This window comes from Pleurodeles waltl, chromosome 11, assembly GCF_031143425.1.
Source record: "Pleurodeles waltl isolate 20211129_DDA chromosome 11, aPleWal1.hap1.20221129, whole genome shotgun sequence".
Taxonomy (NCBI): Eukaryota; Metazoa; Chordata; class Amphibia; order Caudata; family Salamandridae; genus Pleurodeles; species Pleurodeles waltl.
This window is the reverse complement of record NC_090450.1, coordinates 486,343,718-486,370,310: the sequence shown is the minus strand read 5'-3', so window position 1 is coordinate 486,370,310 and position 26,593 is coordinate 486,343,718. Positions and strand designations below refer to the sequence as shown.

General features: G+C 42.9%; 1 protein-coding gene across 1 annotated transcript in view; it reads right to left on the bottom strand.

Annotated features, from left to right (window-relative positions):
* Positions 1 to 704: 704 nt before the first annotated feature.
* The window catches only part of LOC138265802 (thiamine transporter 2-like), a 440,218-nt gene continuing 414,329 nt past the window's right edge, over positions 705 to 26,593 (bottom strand). Inside the window, exon 6 of the mRNA XM_069213860.1 lies at positions 705 to 1,308. Within this exon, the coding sequence (XP_069069961.1) occupies positions 1,126 to 1,308 (183 nt within the window). The 3' untranslated portion in view covers positions 705 to 1,125. The remainder of the gene's footprint in view (positions 1,309 to 26,593) is intronic.

Here is a 26,593-nt window from a genome sequence, read left to right as displayed (position 1 = left end):
AACAAAACAGACACTTTTAACTGGAGAACTTTTTCCTATTTTTTTTAAAACTCAAAATGTTTCTATACTTTTCCTATTTTCCTGGCCCCACCCATGGGAATCTACAAACCCTGAGTATCTTTGGAATCCCCTGGATATTGGAAAAAAAGGAAGCACATTTGGCATGGATACCTTATCTGGACAAAACGTTATGGAGCCCTAAGCGCAAACTACCCTAAAAAGCCAAAAAGGGCTCAGCACTGGGAGGGAAAGGCCTAGCAGCGGAGGGTTGAATGCTTTTGTGCAGCTATATCATTACATTACTGTGTTATAGGTGACTAGAGAAGTTGCAACTTTTAATAAGGGAAAAAGAGATAGGCTTTCATACTGTGATTGCAGCCTTCCAAGTAATATGAAACAATATTACACAGATAAACACATGCACTGATCAAAGGAATGATACAGCTCCTCTTTTTGCAATGAAACAAGCAAGTAATGCATATTTCTCCCATAAAAAGGTGGAGAGTAGGGATATCTCTGCAGAGTTTGACAGTTTTACATGTAAATCAGGATTTACATAATTACAAAGGCACATGCCAAAACAGATAGAACTACAAGAAACTGAAAAGTAAATAAAATGTTAAGAATGAGATAGCAAAATCAGGAGCTGTAGCATGAAAGAAGACTGTGGATTTGGTAGATGAAAGTAATATAAGAAGAGACAATGGTGATTACCTTTTTATTTGTTTTCTGAAAGAATAAGGGGTGGGTTCAGTTCTAATGCTGAGAGGTGAAGAGGCCCATGTAGCAATGACAATAGCAGCAGGACAGGTGGATGATTGCCTTTAGGAAGTGTTCTGAATATTTGGGGCTCCAGTGGTAAGGGGGTTTTGTGTCTGAGTCTTCTAAGTCCACCAGAATTGGAGTGTAACATGGAGAAATGAGGAAAATTGTTGTATTGAGTTGTAGTGGATTCAAGGCAGCATTCTTTAAATGTGATCCTTTCTTTAAAAGGCAGCCAATGGAGCTCTCTGAATCTATGGGTGATGCGATAAACCTTCCTTGAGTTAAAGATCAACCTGACCATTGATTGAACCATTGCACTAAGCAGTGAGAGAGCATGTTGGGTGGCACTATTGTGCACAGCTACAGTTGTGTGTCCATGTAAGTTTCATCTGGCTCCACAATTTCTTGGTGTTCAATGTTCGGTGGTGGATCATCCGGAAGCAGTTGTTTTTTCCTTTTGCACAAAGTTGTTATAATTATGTATGTGCTCCTAAGTAGGAAAATCACTGCAATAATTGCAAAGTAGCATCCATAGACCAGAAACTGCAAATAAAAAAAGACACAATTATTTCTATGCACTGAATAATGTATTTTATGGCATAAATATCTGGTCTAGTAGAGTAGGAGTGCCTCTATTTGCGGAAACAGTCTTGCTCCACACTATGCTCTGCTTATTACCTTACAGATGTCATCACTTATAACATGTTCAATTACATCATTAAGAACATTACATGATAACATTTTAAATTACTCCATTGATGACAACACTGGGCATGGTGGGGGCACGAGTTCTAGTATGGCCTGTAAACCGTAATAGGTGAATTTCAGGGTTTTTATTTATTTCAAAATGTGAGAACATCATCCTTTTGCCCTGATGACCCCCATATTTTGACCAATCCTGGTGGCTTTTGACTCTGACAGTGCCCTAGGTCCTGCAAACCAGACCCAGGGCTCTGTTTAAAAGGTATATGCAAATTAGGCATAATTATAATTGTCATGACAACCTACCTGTAAGTGTGCACTGCAGTGGTGCCTCTGTCAATGTAAAAGCCAGCCCTGCTGTGCAGGCTGCTTTTAAATTACGTTTCTATGCAAGTTTGACTTTGGAATTAAAAGTACCTCCCAAGTCTTAAACTACCTACGTTTTACATATAAGCCACCCCAAAGGTCTCCCCTAGGTGCCCCTGGGTTATGGTGCTTTGTAACTATAAGCTGGGAAATTATAAAAGGTATTTTATATGCCCTGGTGAGGGAAAAACTGCTAATTGAGTTTTTCCCCACTGTAGTGCATTATCTCCATAGGCTAACATAGGACAATATAATTAAAGTATAACTATTGCTTGGAATGAGCTACACATGTTGTTCTTGGACTTAAAATGATAGTTAGTATAAATCTAACAACTTGTCACTGTTAGATTTATTAACATTATCTCAGAAAAGAAGTTATAGAACTTACTTTCCTGTTGAGTCAAACTCCAGCTTTCACCAGCTCTTCTCTGATTGGCCAGCCTTGCCAGGCTGAGACAAGCTGCCTTAATGAGGTATGAGGTGGCCTGCATTGAGACAATGGGACATCTGGTGAGGGGAGATTTGAAAGCTGCAGAGAGGAAGGGGGCTGGGTAGCCAAACTAGTCTTCAAAGGGGGAATGACACTTAGGACAGGACACAGGCTTGCCCCTACCTCCTGCCACCCCAGCCAGATGGGAGCCCCAGTGATTAGATTAGAAGAGGGGCTGGAGGGGGATTATTAATGGAAATTAGCCACACTAGTGGGACCACTTACCCAGATCTTTACCTCTTGGATTTTGGGAGGATAGCACTTTCTGGGACTGATTTTTGCCACACTTCCCAGGTAGTGGTCACCCCAGAGAGGGGCACCCTGCACCCCAGTGGTCAGGGTTGCCCCCCTTCTTGCCAGCCCAGGAACACTGACTAAATATGGGAGAGTTGCTCAGCAACTTAGAACACTACCTGAAAGTACAGGGAGAAGAAGAACTGCCCTGCCAGAACCCTAGTCTGCACCCCAAAGGACTGCACTCTGTGTGACTACATCTGCTGCACACTGAGGAACTACAACTTTAAGGACTTTGCCTGACTTCTAAAGTGAAGGAGTGAACTCCCAGAAAGCAACAAGTTAAAAGGGCTTTGTCTGCAACATCCCCACCAAGGGGAGCCCAGCTGACCACCCTTGGATTGGTTTTTTGGACCACTGAAGACCTGAAAGAGGACTTCTGGAAGGAGATCAAGAGGTTTGGCGCCGTTTGGAACAACTTTGGGAAAACACTCCATAAGGTGACAGTCCTGTAGATGGGAGTCAAGCCACCGACGTTGAACCGCAAACTGGCCTGAATTATGCCAAGCTGGTGACATTGCATCGAATCCCGGCCTGACAAGGAGCCTCACCGACAACAAGAGAAAAGGCTCTAGAAAAATGACCGTGCCAAAGATAAAACTTTGACTGAGGCTTCCTGCTCAGTGTATCTGAGTTAGGCTCCATCATGGTCAGCCTCTGTAGGAGTCTGGCCTGGCTTGTAGTGGGCACCTTGGGTACTTACACCTTATACCAGGTCCAGTTATCCCTTCTTAGTGAAATGTAGTAGTGTTCTAGCAGCTTAGGCTGATAGAGGTAGCTGTAGAGGGCAGCTTAGGTGGACCAGGAGACATGCAAAGCTCCTGCAATACCACTATAGTTACACAGTACTTTTACACAATAAAGGACAATACTTAGTGTTACCAAAAATAAAGGTACTTTGTTTTAGTGACAAAAGGCCAAAAATACCTTAGAGGCAATACTCCTTCTGGAGGTAAGTATTATACACAATATATATACTAGACACCAAAATCAGGTAAGTAAATAGTCTTAGGATAGTGCAAACAATAGAAAATACCATGGAATGCAATAGGAAGAAATAGGCCTAGGGGCAACACAAACCATATACTAAGAAAGTAGAATGTGAATCACGAATTCCCCCCTAGGCAAGAGTAGTGTGTAGAGGGCTGCTGGGAGTATAAGAAAACCACAAAGGTGAGTAAAATACCCCTCCCCAGAGCCTAGGAAAGTACAGTAAAGTACAGCAAGTTTCCTCAGGACACACTAGAAGTTGTGATTAGAGTTATTGCAAGAACCAAGCAAGACTGCAGAGGAGAGGACACCAAGTCTAGAAGTCACAGAACATTCCAGGAAGGACAGGAGCCCCTGCCAACCTAGAAAATGGCGCAAAAGAGGATTCTCTGGTTGGAAAAAGGCTGCAGAAGAGCACCAAAGAAGATGGCTGCAGGTTCCTGCATGATGCAAAGGATGTGCCACTTGGAGATGTGGGATGCAGGCGAGTTGAAGTGCTGGATTTGTCCAACAAGCCTTGGTTCAAGCAAAGTCGCGTTTTGCATCAAAAAGGCGCTGTCTGGACCCAGGAGGGAACTGGTGGCCTCAACTCGGACTGAGGAGGCAGAGGTGGCTCATAACACTGGAGGGAACCCACAGATGACCAGACAGCACCCACGGAGGTCCCAGGTCCTGGGGACAAAGAAGGTGCAAATTCCTGTTGCTGCAGCACTACAAAAGAAGGTCCCACGCTCAGCGAGTTGAGCAACACAGGATAAAGTGCTTGGGACTTGGGGCAGGCTGTGCATGAAGGATTCTTGCAAATAGTGTACAGAGGACTCAGGAGGTGAAGATGACGCAGTGCACAGGGGTACTGACGCAAACGGGGAAAGCAAGCTCTTACCTCCTCCAAATTTGGACAGCTGGACCTTAGGACAGTCTGTGTCAAAGGGATCTCCCACCTGTGTTTCAGGGGGCATGCTCGTTGCCAGGAGAGGAGTCCCAGAGAACTGGTCATCGTCTTAGAAGGTGCCTGCTGGAGCAGGGAAGTGACTCCATCACTCCAAGGGAGATTTCTTTGGTCCTTCTGGTGCAGGGTGAAGACAGGGAGTCCCCAGAGTGTGCACACCATGGAAACTGATGCAGGTGCTAGCTGGAGCTGAAGTTGCAGAGTCACAGTAGCCTTTCTGGATACTTTGTTGCAGTTACAGCGGTTCCTGGAGCAGTCTGCGGTTGATCTGAGGTCAGAGGATGAAGCAGGAGTTGCAGAGGATTCCTGGTGGAAACTTGCAAGGCAAATCTGAAGAGGAACCCACAGGAGAGACCTTAATTAGCCCTGAGAGGGGGATTGGCTTCCTACCTAGGTATGCACCTATCAGGAGGGGTCTCTGATGTCCCCTGCTGGCACTGGACACTCAGAGATCTCATGAGTGTCCCCACACCTTGAAAAACAAGATGGCTAATGCCAGGGACACACTGGAGGAGCTCTGGTCACCACCCATGGGATGGTGATGGATAGGGGAGTGGTCACTCCTGCTAACGCATCCGAACCTTGATAATTTAACTTACAAGGGGACTCGTTTTAGGACAATGAATCTTTTGATCATGTTTGGGGACTTCCCAGAGTGAGATATAAGTTTAGCATTTCAATCAATAGATCAATAACCTCATAAATATTCACAATAACTAATCAATCAAATTAATCAATAACATTTAATAAGAATCGAACACACCATGACCTTTCAGCCATAAATAACCACATAGACCTAGTAAGATTTAGGATATTTATTCCCTATTAGTTACACTCTAGTATCATATTCATTAGTCGCAATATCAATAAGCACATCAATACCACTATAACTTGGCAACTCGAGTAAAACTTTATCAAAGCATAGGTTAGAACTAAGCACGACGTTAACCTGAGTCAACTTTAGCAGAGTATCATTAGTGCATTATTCAACAAAGCAAGAAGTCGGTCATTTGTCTATTTGCATCCGATATTAGTGAACTCCTCAACTAACCTCGAATTAGCATCAGCATGTTGGGTTTCATGCAAAACAATTTAGCAACATGAATTTGAAAAACATCAAACTATGGCCTCTATGAAAAGTGCAGTTGGTATCTAGAAAGAAAAGGCAAACAGACAATTACAATTTATCATCAGATAGTTACCCATCCGAATGAGTCAGCATGCAGGATCAGTCTTCGTCCTCAGGACATCAGTCGATTTGCCATTAGCCAGGATAGATAGGTAAGTCTCAGTAGGGCATAGCAAGTAAAGACTCTTCCCTCATAAGGAGGAGAAGTGCATAACAGGCAAGGGGTAGGATGAGGATGTTTTAGAGTATAAGACAGCTAAAGACAAAATCTCTCAGAATGGCAAAGGGTGATGAAAGATGGCTTCAAGAGTAGCAAAGTAATGGCTCCGTAATGGCAAGGAAGAATGGCTGATTTCTCTTCGGGTCACGCCGTTGTATCACAGTTGTCGAACAAGTCTCTAATTTCCCATTGGGCAATATTTGGTGCATCGTTATCTCTGTCCAATAATCCGTCACACACCTTACTAGAATTTTCACCTAAGATAGTTCTCATGCAGTTTATTGGCTCCTGTGATTGACGTCTTCAACGGGTGGAATGTCAGGTAAGAAAAGTTACACTTGTCGCTCCAGTCAGTAGTTCCATTGTCTTCCCCTAGTCCAGGCGACCTTGCACCTGTGGCGAATTACACTGTTGCATTCGGCAAGAATGTCTCCTTGAGCAAGTCGGGTCCCATGAGAAAGAATTTACTACGGCTACACACATATCTCTAGCTTATGGAAAAGTACAGCTTTGTGTCCTTCAGGGAAGCAGCACATTGCACGTTAGAAAACACAATTAATATGGGACCAGGCAGCTAGGCGTATTCCCTTGCTAACTAAGGCCTAGTGATTAATTTAGCAAAACCTAATATATATAATCCTTAATGCTAATACAAAGTCATACATTAGTACATTGTTAATTCATTATTAGTCAGTTTCATTAATCATCGGATACATTGATGGCCACTCCCCGTGGGCACATTTCAAACGGGTACATTATTTTTCTTCTAGGTTAACATATGTTCTAGGCGGCCTCATTACACATTATATTGCAAGCTTTTCATGATAATATTAATTCCAAAGGTCACACTCCAACACTCCCCTTTCCTTTGTCCAGTTTCGTGCCAGAGCAGGGACTGGGAGTCCCTGAACCTGTGTAGACTGACTTATCCAAGGAGGGCACCATCTGTGCCCTTCAAAGCATTTCCAGAGGCTCTGGGAGGCTACCCCTCCCAAGCCTGTAACACCTATTTCCAAAGGGAGAGGGTGTAGCACCCTCCTCCCAAAGGAAATGCTGGTTTGGCAGTACTGGTGGTCCATGGGGGAGCCCCCAGGATGCATGGGATTGGCACCCTAATACCAGATTGGGAATGGTTGGACAATTCCATGATGTTAGACACCTTACATGGCCATATTTGTAGTTACCGTTGTGAAGCTACATATAGGTATTGACCTATATGTAGTGCATGAGTGTAATGGTATCCCCACACTCACGAAGTCTGGGGATTTGGCCCTTGACAGCATGGGGGCACATTTGCTAGTGCAAGGCTACCCTCACACTTAGTAACTTTGCACCTAGCCTTCAGTAAATGAAAGTTAGACATATAGGTGACTTATAAGTTACTTAAGTGCAGTGAAAATGGCTGTGAAATAGTGTGTGCACTATTTCACGCAGGCTGCAGTGGCAATCCTGTGAAAGGGTTTGTCTGAGCTCCTTATGGGTGGCAAAAGAAATGCTGCAGCCCATAAGGATCTCCTGGAACCCCAATGCCCTGGGTACCTAGGTACCATATACTAGGGACTTATAAGGGGGGTCCAATGTCCAAACTGGAATTAGTAAATGAAGTCACTAAACTGTAGAGAGTAATTTAGATGCAGAGAGAGCATAAGCACTGAAGTTCTGGTTAGCAAAACTTCAGTGACACAGTTAAACACTACTGACAACGTGACAATACACACATTAGACCACAAACTACGAGCACTGGGGTCCTGACCAGCGGGATCCCAGTGAAACAGTAAAAACTCACTGACACACACTCACAAACAGGTCAAAAGTGGGGGTAACCATGCTAGAAAGAGGCTACTCTCTCACAGCCTCAAATTGTGACTTGGTCCCGGTCGAGCGCAACCACATGTCCCTGGTTGGTGCTATTGGTGGTTTTAGGCACTAGACAGGACATTTTTACATTCAGTCTTTAGAAATTCATATCTTCGGTTCACTGCATTGCATTTTTGTTGTGTTGGTGTTACATCAAATCTAAAAATGTTTCCTATTCTTATAAAATGGTTGTTAGAAATGGGGTCTTTGGTTGGCAGTCAGGCTACCCCCTGTCCAAGCAAGGACCCTCACTCTAGTCAGGGTAAGTCACACACAATCCAAATTATCCTGTGCCCACCCTCTGGTAGCTTGGCACTGAGCAGTCAGGCTTTACTTAGAAGGTAATGTGCAAAGCATTTGTGCAATGAATCATACAATACCACCACTAAAATACACCACACAGTATTTAGAAAAATATATAATATTTATATGGATAAATGCAGGTCAAAAACTATTAAAATGCAATAAGTAAATGTTGAGCTATCACTGAAAAGTGATATAAAGGTGGTCATTACAACCTCAGCGTCTTTTTACAAGACCGCCGAGGGACCACCGTGCAGAAGACCGCCAGTGGTGGCGGTTTGCCGCTCGGCCTATTATGACCGTTGGCAGCTCTCCGTCCTTTTACGGACGGAAAGCCGCCAACAGCCATACTGGCGGGAGACGGGGAAGTGGAGGTTGCTCCACCGCCACGCCAACAGAACACCGCCCAGTGAATCACGTCCTGTGATTCGCCGTGGCGGTGTTCTGTTGGCGGTGTGGTGTCGGTGGAGCTGCTCCCATGGCTCCCGTCCCCTCCCGGAGGATCGACGGAACAGGTAAGTCGATCGTCCATTAGGGAAGGGGGAGGGGGGGGCGTTGTGTGTTGTGTGGGTGCATGGGGGTGTGCATCTGTGTATGTAGAGGGGGTGTGTGAGTGCGTGTATGTTTGCGGGGGTGTTGCGTGTTTTGGGAATGAGTGCGTGTATGTCTGTGGGTATGTCTGTATGGATGTGTGCGTGTATGTTTGTATGTGGGTGTGCGTGTCTGACTGTGTGTGTGGATGTAGGCATGTATGTCGGTGTATGTGCATGTGTGTGTTTGTGGTGCCTGTGTGCGTGTTGTGTGTGTGAGTTTCTGTGGTGTTGGGGTCGGGGTAGGGAGGGGGGCCTTGCCACCTTTGGGGGGTGGCAGGGGTGGTGGGGATGTAGGGGAGGGAGTCGGGGTGGGGGTGAGGGGTGGGGGTGACCCCTATCAGTGCCAGGGAAGGAATTCCCTGGCACTGATAGTGCTTACCGCCATGGATTTCATGGCGGTTCCAACCGCAGGAAATCCACAGCGGTAAGCCGGGTCAAAATACCGCCGGCGGTATAGTGACAGCCGCCGGGCTGGAGACCCAGGTCTCCAGCCCGGCGAGCGGAACTGAGAACCGGCGGATGACCATAGGTTTCCTGCGCTGGCAGGATGAAGTCACAGGAGCTGAGCCGATCTGGTGGACGTTGCGTAAAAAGTTCTTCCGCACGGCAGGCATTGCCCCAATTCCTCTCGGGAAGGCGGGCTGCGTCATTCTGAGTCGGCTGTGCGTCAATCCAGTGGGCCGTGCATCGGAGTACCGGTCGCTACGCTGGCGCTGCATCGTTCTTCTCGTTACGAAATCGGGCTGCATCGTTCCGGTTTGGAATGCGGTTACATTTTCACTGCGGTACAGGCTGTGCATCGAATTTCGCTGCACAAGGAGTCCTTCTTGAAGAGATGAAGTCTTTTTGGCCCAGAGACTTCAGGGAACAGGAGTCAAGGTCTATCCAAGCCCTTGGAGAGCACTTCTTCACCTCAGCCAGAGAGCAGCAAGGCAGCAGGGAAACAGCAACGCAGCAGTCCTTCACAGAAATCAGTCAGGCGAGTCCTTTGGGAAGCCACGCAGTTCTTCTTGGCAGGATGCAGGGTATGGTTACAAGTTTCTTCTCCAGGAAGTGTCTGTGTTGGTAGGGGCAGAGGCCCTGTTTATATTCCCAAATGTGCCTTTGAAGTGGGGGAGACTTCAAAGAGTGGCTTAGAAGTGCACCAGGTCCCCTTTCAGTTCAATCCTGTCTGCCAGGGTCCCAGTAGGGGGCGTGGCAGTCCTTTGTGTGAGGGCAGGCCCTCCAACCTCCCAGCCCAGGAAGACCAAAGGAGCTGTCAACTAAACCCAGCCAGACGTGGATTGTAAGGCACAGAAAGATTTAAGTGCAGAGAAATGCTCACTTTCTAAAAGTGGCATTTCTAAAATAGTAATATTAAATCCAACTTCACCAGTCAGCAGATTTTTATATTACCATTGTGGCCATACTAAATATGACCTTCATACTCCTTTCATATCAGTAGCTACCACTCAAACAATGTATGAGGGCAGCCCCAATGTTAGCCGTTGAAACGGAGCAGGCCTCACAGCAGTGTAAAGACGAATTTAGGAGTTTTACACTACCAGGACAGGTAAACTACATAGGTACATGCCCTGCCTTTTGCCTACATGGCACCCTGCCCTATGGGTTACCTAGAGGATACCTTAGGGGTGTCTTATATGTAGCAAAAGGGGAGTTTTAGGCTTGGCAAGTACTTTTAATTGCCAAGTCCAATTGACAGTGAAACTACACACACAGGCCTTGCAGTGGCAGGCCTGAGACAAAGTTAAGGGTCTACTGAAGTGGGTGCCACAATCAGTGCTGCAGGCCCACTAGTAGTATTTAATCTACAGGCCCTGGGCATATATAGTGCCCTGTATTAGGGACTTATAAGTTAATGAAATAGTCCAGTTGGGTATGATCCAATGTTACCATGTTTAAAGGGAGAGTGCATATACACTTTAGCACTGGTCAGCAGTGGTGACGTGTGCAGAGTTTAAAAACCAGCAAAAACAGTATCTAAAAAGTGGAGGGAGGCAGGCAAAAAGTTAGGGGTGACCACCTTAAGGCTGTCAGGTCTAACATTGGTGTTGGATTTTTATCATTGCTAACTACCAAGGGTTGAGCGAGGGATTAATTTACTGAGCCCTTGACTGGAGCTTATGTTGTGATTGTGGTCTTAATACTAGTGTTGGGTACCAACCAACCCCTACTAATAAACCACCTTCTAACAAAAATGTTATGTTTTAATTGACATTTGCGCCTAACTATAACCTCATTTTAACTTTTTGTTTTTGTGTTTAGTGAAAAGAAAAAAATATATCTATATATCTACATATATATATCTATATATCTATATCTATATCTATATATACATATATATATATATATATATATATATATATATATATATATATATATGTAATATATATATATATATATATATATATATATATATGTATATGTATATATATATATAGATATATCGACTGCATCCTACCTTATGATTTTGGAGGAAAAAGGACCGCACTCAAAGGTAGCTGCAATTACTTTTTCTTTATTCCAACGCACAGTTTTTCAGTAAGGAAATGCCCAACATGTTTCGGTCACCGGGACCTTGTTCACGAGCATAACCTCTTAGTCCCTCCTTATTGTTTATATACATATGAAAGCGCACAAGTCCTGCTCACCACAAAACATAATTAGCAAACTTTTGCTTTTTACACTTACAAAAATCAGTCAACTATTCCAAATACACTTGTATTTATTTACCTTGAACGTAAACGCTGTACAATTAAGTCCTTCAAGGATTGCAACTAATGATTTTCCAACTTCATGCTACCATAGCTCATACCTTTCTGACAACTGCTTTGTGATACTTGTAGTTGCAACCTACTACTGATGTATTAATCACTTACTGACTCACTGAGCCTGCCGATTTCAAATACTTAAATGTCCAATACAACCGAGGGTTAAAGATGGGTGTACATGGCACAAACTTTTAATATGCAATTGCTAGACCGCCATAAGTGTAGCCATTTACAATGTATCCCAATTATGCGTGTGAACCACCGCCAATCCTGGGCACAAAGGCCCCAGTAACTATGGCTAATAAATGTGCCTCTTTCTGCAAGAAGGATTGTGTCCTCGTGATAGTCCTCCATATCACCATTAATTAATTTAGTCAAAAATGGGTGTTCTTAACACAACCTTAGATGAACAATTAATATACCTCCTTATTTATAGCTCTTCAAAATTCATCACCAGATTTAGTATGAACTACGCCAATCACGGGCACGAATACCCCAATGCTATAGCTTATAAATATGTGCCTTTCTACAAAGATGGTAGGAACTGTGTGATAGTCACTACTATAGCCAATAATTCAATTATCAATTTGAGCCACCCCATATATCCTGCTCGATTCACAACCACCAATATGCTGAAGTTTGTGCATCAATCACGGGCTCCAGTGCCTAGAGGCTTCCCTTCTGGTGGTCCTTTATTACACTGTTGCACTGTTAAAACTACCCATCCGTGTAATAAATACCTTCTATGTCCTAGTCACCATTGAAGTCTATTGACATGGCGGTTCAAGGACAGATTGGCTTTCAGTCTGCGTTGTTCACAAATAGATTACACACTTGATCAAATTATTAATACCCTTACCCGGCTGACTCAACTAACCAATTAATTAGATAGACCGATTTTCCAACACACTGCTTATAACAAGGATCATATTTATATACATATCAAAGAGACTTAAAGCAAGGGAAGCTCAGAAGGTACTGATTATAGCTCTTTGAAATTATTTCCCTATCCAGATGCATGCAACAGTAACTTAGAAGACTATCCACCAGATTATTCTGTCTCCAGGTGGGCGAGTCCTACTCATCTTAAACCATGTTTTTAAACTCTGTAATTATTCCATTTAGTGATTGTCTCATATTAAGTGTGCAAACAGTTCTTCATCCAAATTCAACCCAAAATGGTGTGGGACTGCATCTCCATTATATGTCTTGATTCCCCTTGACAGAGCATTTTCTCTCCATCGCCCCCATGTTTCATTGTGGGCACATGATCTATTGCATAATATCTCAATAATTGCCACTGATTATTATGTGCCGACTCCATGTGCTTTGACACCGCATAACTCCTGTCCAAATTAATAGTGGCATGGATGTGTTCTAAAATACATGTTGCCCCACAAACCATGCTCCCACATACTTTAATCCACAGAGACACTCAGTGACATAAACAGTAATGCGGTTTTTAGATGTAATGTGTTGTTTGATTTGCTTAACATGTCCATTGCCCATTAAATACAATTTTTTGCTGATTCCGAACTTACAGGCTTTCCAACTTATACCAAGTTTTCTTTTGATAGCTAAAATGGCTCCTAATGTATTGCTCAAGCTAGGCACTCTCCTGAATGTTGTCTGTGGTTGATCCCCCATAATACTGCTGATCATAGGATCCATTTTAAGTACTGCACAATGCTTGCCTAGTATTCTGCGAATAGCTGTTGCTTCTTTGGAATATGTCGGAATTAATCACATTTTATTCTCTGGATCCTTTTCAGACTTCTTCTTGTGTATCAGCGCTGTTTTTGAAATGCCTCTAATTTTTTTCTTTTGCTGTGGTGATACATCTCTGGGGATAATCTCTAAATTTGAATCTCTGTGCTGAGGCTTCCAGATGTTGCTCACATTTACTCGGTTCTGAAGAAATTATTTTGATCCAGAGAAACTCACCATAGGAAATACGTCATTTAGTGCTCGGTGGATGAAAACTATTGGCATGCAACACAGAGTTCGTTGCTGTTGCTATCCTATGGAATATGGTTTGAACCTGGCCCTTATGTACATAAATTTCAGTATCCAAAAATGTCACTCTAGTTGTACTGATGTCCTATGTGAAATGTAATTTGTTGGGATTTTTGTTCAATCACTCAAAGTATTCCTTAAATTCAGATTCTGTGCTGTCCCAGATCAAGAACAGGTCATCTTTAAATGTGAGCCGAGTTACTATTTTCGGCACATATATTTCATTTTTCTCCGAACATGCAATACACTGTTCAAACCACCCCATGGTTAGATTGGCAAAATTTGGAGAGGAGAAAATCCCATGGCTGTACCCTTGATTTGTAAGTACAGTTGCTTGTTAAAGAGAAAAAAGTTATTAAACAGACACATTTTAATCATCTCCAATAACATATTATTGTGTTGGAAAAATGTAATGTTACACTGGTGTAAAAAATATTCACATGCCTTAATGTCTATACCGTGTTCAATGTTAGTGTGTAGGGATACAACGTCCATTGTTATGAGTTTGTGTGTGTCATGACACGGAATACCTACCAGATGTTGTAACAGATTTCCTGGGTCTGGTAAGTAGGAATTAAGATTCCGCACTAGTGGTGCCAAAAAATAGTCTATGTAATTTGACATGGGTTTCATCAGGTAAACATTTGCAGACATACAAGCGGTCTTCCTGGAGGATTAGTGCATGTTTATGAATGTTTGGCAAAATGTACAAGGTGGGAATAACCGGATGTTCAACAGTCATATATTTTACTTCATCAGGATCAATCAAATCAATCGTAATTGCTCTGTTGGATTAAATTCAATTTTTCTGTAGCAAGTTATATCTAAAAGTTGACGAAGTGCTTTCTTCACCTAATCATTTTTGTTTAATACTACTATGTTTCCACCTTTATCAGCTGATTTGATTTCCATATCAGCATCTGTTTGTAAATTCAGAAAGGCCGGCTGTTCATCCAGTGATAAATTTGTTTTATACCTCTTCCAATATACTTTGTATAAATCTTGGACCACCAATTTTGCATGTTGATTGCTTTTATTGCCAGGTGGTAGTCCCAGATAAAAGACAGATTTCAGTCTTTTCCCTGTTAGGCCCGCGCCCAGGGGAATTGTTACCTCAGAAGCTATCAAACTATTATCACTTTTCATTGTTTCACTCAAATTCATTAAGGTCATAAATGCCTCCTTGTCCCATTCTGTTAGATCATATATAGGTCTGGGCTTGTCACTTTTGTTATTGAATGTTTTTTTTGCCTCATTAAATACTTTTACCAGATACATTTTACATATATGTTTATACAGGTCAATTCTGGTTGTACTAAATCCATATGTATAACCATATAACCTACTTATAACCTACTGGCGGTTGTCAGTTGGTAGTTATAGTTAGGACCTAGTTTCCATAAAAAAAGCATTTTTTTTTGCCAATAACTTTGGTGCCGTTTGAGGAACCTTCACACAATTTTGAAATCAGTACGCCACTCACTTCAGTTGCTGCCTTGAACGTTTTTGGGTGGTTCATCAGGCTTGGGCAGAGAAAAAGGCGGGGGGCACAAAACACTTTTCTCCATGCAATTTCCCTTAGGGATTTTGAACACAACTACTGCCTGAACCACTGGCTGGAATTACACCACATTTGGCAGAAAGGTAGCTCTTGGCCCAGAAAGAGCCCTTTTTCTTGTGTGGTGTAAATCCATTCAGTAGTTTTTGAGATATTAAAGAGAAAAAGAAATGTAGATATCTAGGGACGCAGATCCTCACAGATCCAAATGTCCCTGTGCTGATATCTGATTGGATGCCAACACTTCAACCAGGAAGCGTTGGCAGCCATTTTGGGACCCATACTAAGGTGAGTCCCAAATACAAAGTAAAAAAAAAAAAGAGGGCAGGGTAGGAGTACCCTGACCCCTGAGCCCTGGTGCTGGGGTCCCCAAGGGACCCCTCCACTGCAAAAAAACTTTTTTTTTCTTTTTTTTCCAGAAACCGTGGTGGATCTGCAGATCTGGTGAAAAATGAAAAAAAAAATCCAAGTGCCATGCTGGTTTTTTTCAGCCCCCAGCTGGGCCAGGTCCCTGGGGAATGCTTAAGATAAATAAAAGTTGGGGGGGTGCATGGAGCCCTCCTCCATAGGCTCCTTTTAGCCGCAGGGGCCACCACCTCCCTGGGGCTTAATTTAAATATAGGAGGAGGGTGGTGTGGACCACCACCTCCCTCGGGCTAAATAGAAATAATTGGAAGGGGGCCCTTCTATGGCTCAAAAGAGCCACAGGGACCACCATCTCTTGTGGCTTAGGAGGTATAGGACCCTCTATGGCCCCAGGGACAACCATCACCTCGGGCAGGAACACCAAAGAAAGGGGGACCTCATGAGCCATATTTGGCCTGGGGGACCACCAGCTCCACAATGGTGGACTTTGCCCGTGCAAAGTGAAAGGAGGGGGATAGCCTCAAGAGAAAGCAAACTGTAAGTTTGCTCCCAGCAGGCGGGAGCAGGAAAACTGCTCTTGCCTGCTAGGAGAGAACTTTTCATCCCTTTTTCTGCAGGATGTCAAAATTGTGGCCTCTTCTTGGATAAATAAGGGGGTCAAGATACATTCTGTCACCAATGCTCACTTCGTAGAAATTAAACTGCAACCCTCCTTTACCCTGGGTGCTTAGGGTGGGCTGGCCAAAGGTCCTGGCCGTAGACCAGGCCGAGCATCCAACTTCCGCCGAACATGGCCAAAGGCTGTGCGTTCGTAGGTTAGATGCCTCTGGGGGGTTGGCCGCAGGGCCTAGCTGCAGGCCAGGGCCTGCGGCTAACCCCTTCCACATGCGGCTGTTAGAGCAGGTGTTTTAACTAGAAATAATTAATGAGTGTTTACGTATTTTGAATAATGAATTATGTAAAAATGAATTAACATAGAAAAATAATGCACACATTTGAAAATGTGACCTCGAAGAATGGCCACCAGTGTTCACGAAATGTACTAATTAATGATTAATACTTATGAAACATTGAAAATGTATTAGATTAATGTAGTAATAGGTCATATTAAGGGTTTTGAAGTTTGTTCTAGCTTTATCAATTGTAGGCCTTAATTTAGCGAGTATCTTGGCCTAGTCTTGCCAGGCCTCATGCAGAAGCTGTATTTCTTAGAGGTTTATAAAATGCTGGAAGAATGAACTAAACTGTGAAATGTCCATTGTCTTGTTAAAAGTGCTTAACAGAAGGTTTTCGTGAGAACAGACTAACAGGAGATGATGTTCTCGCTAGACTAACAATTTGTGTGTAATGTGTGTGAGATGCACTTTCCCAGGACGAGAACAATGAAGATACTGACTGGAGCTGAAGATGCAACAATATTGTTATCTGACGAGCCGGATGATGAGGACATCGCAAAGTGGACCAATCAACTTCGTGAGAAGAGAGAAATATTAGAATTCATAGATTTGGTATAGAAATATTATTGGGTAGCGTACAAACGTATGATTAACTGACCAATAGGGAATTAGGGCATAGTTTAGGTTGCTTTGATATAACAATGCAACAGAGGAAACAGACAGACAGACCTTATTCAGAATTACTGTGATTTGGAGAGAAGAAGAGACTTTAGAAGAGATTTGAGATTCTGTCATTGGGCTTATACTCTCTTACTGAGAGCCTGATGCTTTGCTGATTGATTTGATGACCTGAGGATTCTGCTTGCTGGCCCATACCCCATACGTGGATAGGTAGATATGACGATGTGACTGTAATGTATTTTATGCCTTTTCTTTCTAGGTACCAACTGTGCTGTTTTGATAGATCCATAGCTAGATGTTTTTCTAAATTTATGTTCTAAATTGTTTGCATGAAGCCCAACATGCTGATGCTAATCTGAGGATAGTTGAGGGTACTCACGTAATGACTGACAAATTACAGGGACTAATGTTTGATGAGTTATCTTGCTGAATTATATGTACGTCATGTTGCAACTGACTTTGCTATTGATATGTACCGTAACCTTGAAATGTGTTGTGATTGAGCTTTGATTAGATTGCATTTTTTTCTGTCGCTTTGGACAACCAGTTATGTTCTTATATGTGTTTCATTTGATTTTTAGATTAATCTTCATGACTTTAGCATTGTTATTATAAGGGAAATAAACTTACTAAACTTTACTAAAGGTGTGGTTATTCATGACTGAAAGGTCATGGTGAGTGACTTTTACTGACTACATTGATTATTGATTTATTAATTACTAATGATTGTTGATTATTGAGTTACATGATTTCTGCACTAGAGTTATGGCGAGAACATCTTAAACGAGTCAAAAGGTTCATCGACCTATTCACGTCCTCTTGTAAGTTTACTTATTAAGGTATGATGCGCTAACACGGCCAAAGGCCGAGCGCAGCCTGGGGCTGGATTCATGCAGGGGGTTGGCCGCAGGACAGGCCCTGCAGCCAACCCAATGCTGCATTAAAAAAATGAACCATAGAAATTCACTAAAGAAAACAAAGGTTACATGGTGACTTGGTGGTTAGGAATCATCGTATTAAAAAACATTGAAATTCAATGAAAAAAACAAAGATTACATGGATGTTATAGTTAGGTTCTGAATTTGCACCCACAAACCCATAGAAATTCAGCAGTTAGAGTTATTTCAAGTAACTATAACTCGTGCCCTTCGATAACTAGAAATCGCACCCTCGCCACACACAGCTAATTACCGCACATATTACATCATTGATAACATCTTCTAAAGCATCATTGATATCACTGCAAAATTTGCAATAAAATTATTGATTCGAAAACTGGGCATTTATGGCAGCTCTCTGGTTTCTGTAAAGTTGCACCATTTATAACTTGGCACTGCCTATGAAATAACAGTGTGTTGGTATTAAGTACCAGGGAAGCTTTTGTAAAACTATATTAGCTGTTCTCATCTATGGAGCACGAGTAAGTCTCACAAGTATGGTCTGGTGGGCTTTAGCAGTGTTTTCCGTCCTATTCTATGAAAGTGGCGATGCTTTTACTTTTATCGGTGCTTGAATTTACCATAGCTCACACAGGCAAAGCTTTCTCCAGGCTGACAAGGAAAACCCTATGGTAAGTCTTGATTCTCTATTTTAGAGTAATTTCAAACGCCCTTCAGCTGCAGCAAATAATATCGGAAGCAATCTATCTCATTGAAAAGGCGCAGAGATACTGTACTATGATTTAGTGAACTACGACACGGGACATAGAGTGAGTACTTATTTATCAAAAACACAAGAAGCAAAACACAGGATTCAATGACAATGACTTGACTCTACCAGCACTGACACTTATTATACCATGTTAGCACTAGTGACACACAGAATATACTTCAAGCAGCAAATCACAATATTATCGACAATGAGTGGCAAAATAAAAGCAGATAGCAGTGACACACAACACACCTTACTAACAATTACACTCAATATACAATGCTAGCACTGATAACAAACAACACCCCTTCCTGCAGGTAGACATGGCATATCCAGCCAGCAGGGACACACACCATATTCTGCCAGCAAAGATATGCAAGACGATCTAGCAAAGGAGGCACGTGACAATAGTTGTCAACCAGAACAGAAAAGTGACTTCTACTAGAGACCTTCGATATGCATGCTCTAAGCTTGGTTTACTATTGTAGCGCCAGCTTCATATACATGCTGATTTGGTATTACAATAAAATATATGCAACAACACTGCTTCACTCTACAACTTTCACACTTCACAAAGCTCCTACGAAAGATACTTGGCTTTGACAGTACATGTACTTTGAGGGAACGTAAGCTCGAAGAAAACTCTATGAAACTATCATCGCATCTTTTACTGCTTAAATTGACATTTGAGGGCACAAGAGAACTCATAAGGTTGGTCTCATTTGCAGCATAAACGTACTCTTCTCATCCAACTTTTTGATTCAAGTTGCCACCCCGTCCCAAACAATTGATTTTTTTTCTCTTCTATTGCCCTTAAAAGTGAGTCTCTTAGTCACATTGAAATCTGACATTTTTCCTCAATTCATTTCCTAAAAAGAGCCCCAATTTTATAGATTCGTATTAACTGCTTACAGCTACTTCAACAGAAATGACCTTGAAGTTGTATAACACCATTGTGCCCTTTCACATTCTTGTCTCTATTTTTCATCTTATTGCAAAACCAAAAGAAGTTAATGTTAGTGTGTCATGTAAGATTTTAGGGGCATATTTATACTCTGTTTGCGCTGAATTTGCGGCAATTTTTTTTTTACGCAAATTCCCCGCAAACTTAACTCCATATTTATACTTTGGTGCTAGACCCGAGTAGCACCAAATTAATGGAGTGAGAGTCATTTTTTTATTGTGGAAACCTACCTTGTGTTAATGACATGCAAGGTAGGCGTTCCCGGGCAAAAAATGACTTAAAGGCATTTGCGCCTTATTTATACTCCCATGCAAAAATGACCAGGGAAGCGGTCCACAGGTGCCCTTCCCTGCCCCCAGGGGCACACCTTCGCCCACCCCTGAAGGACACCCATGGATGGGGGGACCCATCTACGGTAAGTAGAGGTAAGTATTTTCTTTACGTAGAAGTGGCATGGGGGGCCTAACTTGGGCCCCCCTACATGCCACTGTGCCCAATGGCCATGCCCAGGGGAGAGAAGTCCCCCGGGCATGGCCATTGGGCAGGGGGGCATGACTCCTGTCTTTGCTGAGATAGGAGTCATTTCCCTGGGGATTGTGCGTCAAAAAGTATAAATATGGGCCTTAGTATCTCTAAGGGAATCAGATCCATTCTAAGCGTTGTTCCTATTTTTTGTGTGTAAATATAAATATCTGATGTGATCTCTCCTGTATATATGTTCTGTCATTTTTTGGGCCTTTGAAAATAAGAACCTATAAGCCTATTATCCTTCCTTAATGTCTGATGATATGTGGGGGGTTTTGTCCTTTATGGCTTCCAATCACAGTAAGTTGTTGTTGGTACGGAAAAGTCCTGTGCATTGTGAAAGACTAATACCCTGCCCTCAATGCCCAACTGTACTGTTGCCTGGATCCTTAATGATGATTTGTGTACTATAGGGAAACACAGACCTTGTGTGTGTGCTACGACATAGGCCTACCTCATGGATTGCAGGCTCATTGGACTGAGAGGGGTGGTCAAAGTACTACCCTCATAGTAGTGGAAGGCTACCTCCTAGAGCTAAGCAACACAAGTGCAGTGGTGGCAGCATACCATGTAGTGATCAGTAGGAGTGAGCAGGTCCTTTTTATTCTGTGTCACTAGAGTGAGGCCCGGCTCACTCACTTTGTTCAAACTTCCCCTGCTGGGTGTCTAAGTCACCTTTGGCGTACAACAGGTTGATATAGAGTGCTGTGAAAGGCTGGAGTAGAAACTCTGTTCTGGATGTATGTGTGCCTGGTAAGGGTACACTACAGGGATTGAGCAGTACTGTGTAGTACATGTGGTATTCTTGCATGTGCTTTGTGTATGTATGCCTGCGTGAAATACATGACATGAAAGATGTGCCTTCCTTGTTTAATGGAAGCATGTGCTGGGTGAATGTGTGCTTGCATGAAATACAATACCTGAAGGGTGAAGTGTTGTGCAGCACACACATGGTGAATGTGCATGATTGCAGAGTGTGTGTTTGTAAACAGCACATTCTGATACAAGACATGAAGATTTCAGCACTGAAAAATGCACCCAGACTGAATGTGTGTGCTGAATGCATGTGTTACTATATTGGCACAATGCATGGACGTAACAGTGCTGGACAGTGAGTGTTCTGTGAATGCATACTGAGTAAGTGTGTCTGCATTGGTACATTACATGGAGGACCATGGTTCCATATTGGGACACACTGACCTTCGTGGTGAAGGTATGAGGAGTAGAGGAACCCCCCAAGACAGATTTGTGTATTGCTGCATTCTTGTGAGCCAGGTGGGACACACACTGGAGGGAAAGAAGGAAGAGGCTCCTTCTTTAAACTTCAAAAGGTTGATCTTTGATTCACTGATAGTTAAGAAGGAAGGGACTTAGACACATTTCAGAAAGGAGATGGGGCAGATAAGGGAATCATAATGAGCCATGGATTAACCTTTAGAAGCACATATCTCTGTGGCTGACATTCAGGTATGAACTCTGTTCACTTCCATAAATTTTGGTCTGTTAAGAAATGCTAATTTGCCTTCCCAGATTTACAAGGGCTGATAGAGAATCACAAAATGCAATTTCTACCCAGTAAAAATTGCATTTTGCAATTCCTAAATATGAAATCACAAATAGTGATTTCCTAGCTGCAATTTCCTAAGCACATGTACAAAGCATTTCCTAAATGTGCAATGGGCATTTAGGAAATGCTGTTACCTTTGATTCCAAGTCAATTGTGACCATGTGCAATTTTTAAAAATGCAACCCAAAATGCATTTTTGAAAGTGCCATGTAGAGCGCACATGCCTCTAGGGCATGGGTACTCAGAAACATTCTCATGGGGGCCACAAAGTTTGGTCTGTGATGTGACCGAGGGCCGCATTGATGCCAGCAGGGTGGTGGTCTGGGTTGGCAGTAAGGTGAGGGTAGAGGAAGCAAAGTGTATACTTCTAGTGTCTGAATAGCACAATGGGAAACCATAAACACAGGAATGATCGCTGCTTCTCCACTTAACCAATTGCTTGAACCGAGCCAAATGTTGTATTTCACTTTCCTTGCTTTGTGTTCATTATCACATATGAGAACCTCAAAATACATGACTTCAGGGTGTGTGCTGCACAAAACCTTCTTGTGTTTTTGAAACTATAATGTTAATGTAAAATAGAAACCCAGGCCATGCAAAGAGTGCACATAAAAACTGACTTGCCTCCTAGCTCACCTTTTGCATTGTTGTCAGGGTGGGGAGCAAGAGTGAATATTTCTAGATTCTTGTTTGAAAAATATCACTTTAAAAATATTTCTCAATTCACTGATATATTCTGGTGTACTAAGGTGAAATGGTTCTACGTGTTAATGAAATACACTTTTTGAATTTTGAACAGATTTGATAATGCTTTTACAAGTTTTCTGCAAATATGTCTTTAAAAATGAATGTGTTTCTGATGTTACGTTGTGCAGGACACCCTAGCTTCTTCCTTTTTTTAACTTCTATTCACCCTAAATAAATGCTTGCTCGTTTATTCAACATCTTTTTAATGGCAGTGCTGAGTCGAGTAAACAGCAGCTCAGTGCTTCTGTTAACCAGAGGGTCGAGGGGGCCGCAAGTAAAGCTCAGAAGGGTCACATGCGGCCCCCGGGCCGTACTATGAGTATCACTGCTCTAGGGCATTTGTTTGCTTTAAATGTGCACTACTTTTTTGGGGTGCATCAAGGTGGGCCATAGGCCCAAAGGCACGCTTGGTTTTGCATTTCCTAAACTGCGACTTCCTATTAGGATAACGTAAATTTGGAAATGCAAAACCATTCGTACTTATGGGCCTTTCGGCCCATAGGATCGAATGGTTTTGCATTTCTTAAATAGCGATTTCCTAATAGCGACTCCTTGTCTGTAGGAATCGCTATTAGGAAATCTCTATTTTTGTACTTTCCATTTTGCATTTTCTAAATAGCGATATCTTAGAATTCTCTATCTAAGAAATGCAAAATAGGAATTTCATACATCTGGCCCTTAGTGTCTGGAAAATGACTATAAGAAGGGGAGGTAGAGACACTAAAATTGCCACCTGCCCTCCATCCTGATGGGCTGTGTGAGGAGGGAATCTCTGCAGCACTTCTCCCTGTAACCAGGATTGGAGACCAAGGCCTGCTAATCACCCTGTGAGGTGAAGGGACATCACCCTGGGAAAACCAAGATCACCTGTCCTGGAGCCTGGACCATCAGCACCTGCCTGTTTGCCAAGACCAGTGTGCTCTGTGAGAAACAGGAAAGCATTGGTGAGAGCAAGGTCCAGTAAGAATCCCCACCTTGAGAACTCCCTGTGCCAGGTGAGAGGATTTGGCTGTGCACCGATCGGGATGAAGCACATGTACATGATTGTTTTGGTGACCCTCGTGTGCCAGGAGAGGGCAGCTGTAGACTGAGCCATGGAACTAGTGCTGTGTGGGGAGTGCCGAGACTATACCTCCTTTGTAGCGGTGACCCTGTATGCCAGAGGGGTCCACCATGGAAATAATTGTGTGACCACAATGCCAGGACTCGTTGATGCCTTGTATGCCAGGAGGGGCTCCAGTGGTATGGGCAACTGCACCAGAGGAGTTTACGTGAGTCTGGATTTACTGCAGCAATCCTGTATGCCAGGAGGGGCTGCTGGTACTAACTTGGACCGTTGCCTAGAGTGAGGCTTTGACCAGCAGGTCGATCCCACCTAAAAAGAGCTGCCTAGAGTGATCCCTGAGGTCCAAGAGGACACTGAGGAGGACATTGCCCTGTAACTGGACTTCAGTCGGTAGCCGAAAGATTGAATTCCCCCTACTAGCAAGAAACTGACTTACATTGTCTTTGTGAGCTGGAAGCTGTTATGATTGCTGCGGACAATCGATCACAGAACTCAAGAGAGTGAGCCTATGCCTGCCAGGTGCTGCCACATATGCTATGAGCAGCCCAACTTCTCTGAGCAGGATCTGAACTTGTGGGCACCCTTGCTCAGGGCAACCACTGTAACTCAGAACGCTATAGTGCTGCAGGAGCAAGTAAGACTTGACCTGGGCCTGGTGGTCCCAGATGATTCGCTGCAAAAGGTGCTGCAGCACCATAGACACTTTTTACTAATTCCTAAGAGTCAAAAGGGAGTTCTTGAGTATGGTCTATCAGTGAGCATTCCTTGGATGTGGCCACCAGTGAATGAGGAATAACCTCTGACCACGTTATATGCAAGAGCGTGGGTCAGGGATGTCCCTGACAACTACTAGAGCCCCGACCTCATGGGGGCTGTGTTATTGTTTGTGAATGTTGTTATTCCTTTGAATGTGTAGAGTTAGAAATAAAATACTTCTTTTCTTTATAAAAGTAAGTATTAGACTGGACATTGATTATTGTGTGTACTGAGTTACTAGTCATGTTCACTTATCTGTATGTACACTTCCCTCCCGAAGGAGCCTTTGAGTGCTCATCCACAGCTACCACTGAGAGTCAAGGGAAGAACTGATACTTGGCCCAGTTGCTCAGGATCCATAATAGATTTGACCCCAGGACATCAGGAGTAAAAGGCCTCTACCACCACAAACGGTTGGGCCCAGTAGCCCCTATCTACCCCGTGGCCCTCTGAAAGGAGAACAAGTCACTTAGGGCCTGATTTATAAAGGTAAACTTATACTTTCATGTAAGTTTATAATTGTTTTCTATTCACAAAGGTATTTTACGAGTAGTATCTGTATGACTGTGGAGTCTCCACACACAAAAAGATAGGACAGTTATATCTTTTTACTTCAATAAATTCTACAGTGGTAGGAGAAGGCAAGTAGGATTGTGGGGCTCTGGTATGACTACAAGCATCAAGGAAACAGGATGTTCTACTTCCCTGAATAAAAGTGCACTAGAGGCTTCCATGACCCACTACATTTATCTGGGCATGCATGTACTAAGCTTCTCTTAAATAAGTAAGGTGGCTATCACAAGGTTTTAAATGGCGACTAGTTTTATTGTGTACCAGACACGTAGTGGCACACTTTATTTTAACACAGTGCAATACTTAAGTGTGATAGCAAGGCTAAGCAAAATTTCTGAAGATTTCTCATTGACTTTAAACACATTTGAGACTGTCTTGACATAGAAAATGTTGGAGTGTTAGCTGACATTGCTTACAATGTGAAAAAGTGCAGTGGCCCTATGTTTGGGGCCTGGCACCAGTGTTGCCAAAACCAAAGCTTGCCGAGCACGAATGTTGTGCAGTCACTGTTCTATCTAATGATTCTTTCTTCCCATTTCCTACCCTCCAGTCTCTATGAGCCACTCTTGCAATTTTCTTTTCATTTACATCCCTTTCTTTTTTCATAGCTTTCCTATTTTTAATTTCCCTTTCATTATCCTTTTTCTACCTCTCTGTCTCCTGTTCTGGGTCAATATCTCATAAAGAAACATACATTCTGGTCCCCGAAAATTGGTGCTGTTCCCTACCACCTGCCACTAGGAGAACGTGTAAAAAAGTTCCAGCTGAAGCATTTTCCTAGAGCCTTAGGAGGATATTTACAAGGAGCTTGGACTGTTGTTGCATAATTTGTTTTACGCATGCGGCAGCGCTCTGTTAGCTCCATAATTACAACACAACCGTTTGGCCAAATGCATCGGATTTTCAGAACCTGTATCACAAAAAAACTGTACGGGATCTGGCTGTGTCACGGAGATATTAATGTATACAGAGTAGCCATCCAGTCGAAAAAAGTAATTTACAACTGACACAGTGATATTTACAAGATTTTCATCATTTGATGCTTCTGTCAGATGTGTATCGCAAATCCTGAGATACATCAGAATTCCTACGCCTCCCAAACCCAGGTGTAGGGACTGATGCAGTGGTTTTAACACAAGAACCTGACCATTTGAAATCACTTAACACCCTGGAAGAGTTCTATTTTTCACATCCCCACTCGTTGTAGTAGGTCTACACATGTGCCAATCATGTTGTAGAACCCCTTGACCAACGTGGAACCATGGCACTTATGATTTCATCTTCCTCTGCAGATAGGCGATGTGTATTTTTTGTAAGAGACATGCCAGGATTGTCACTTCTCCATCTAGGAAGGGGTTCCCAAGTCCATCCCAGAGTACTCCAAAGAGCAACAGTTAAGTTTGCACATAAGGTAAGTAATACATGTATTGCCACATAACATTACACCATATACTTGCATTCATTCACATATTGCTGTCGCTTACTATCTTACGCATACTAAGGTCTCCACATACGCATAAGTAGACTATGCCCACAGTAATATGACACATAGCCATTCTGCTTCAACTACCTCCAGGACCAATGTGAGATTGTACAAGGTGCTATTCACCATTCTACAGTCTTTCACATTGGTCCCAACACACTAGGCTACTTACGTCAGTCAAACCTGAACCAGCGCCTCTGAATTTTGACTCATCAATGAAGTTGCACCAGTTGTGAGACAAACTTCAGCAATGCACGACTTTTAGGGCTGATTCATTACTGCAAAGCTCTCATGATGCGTCAGAATTTCTGACGCA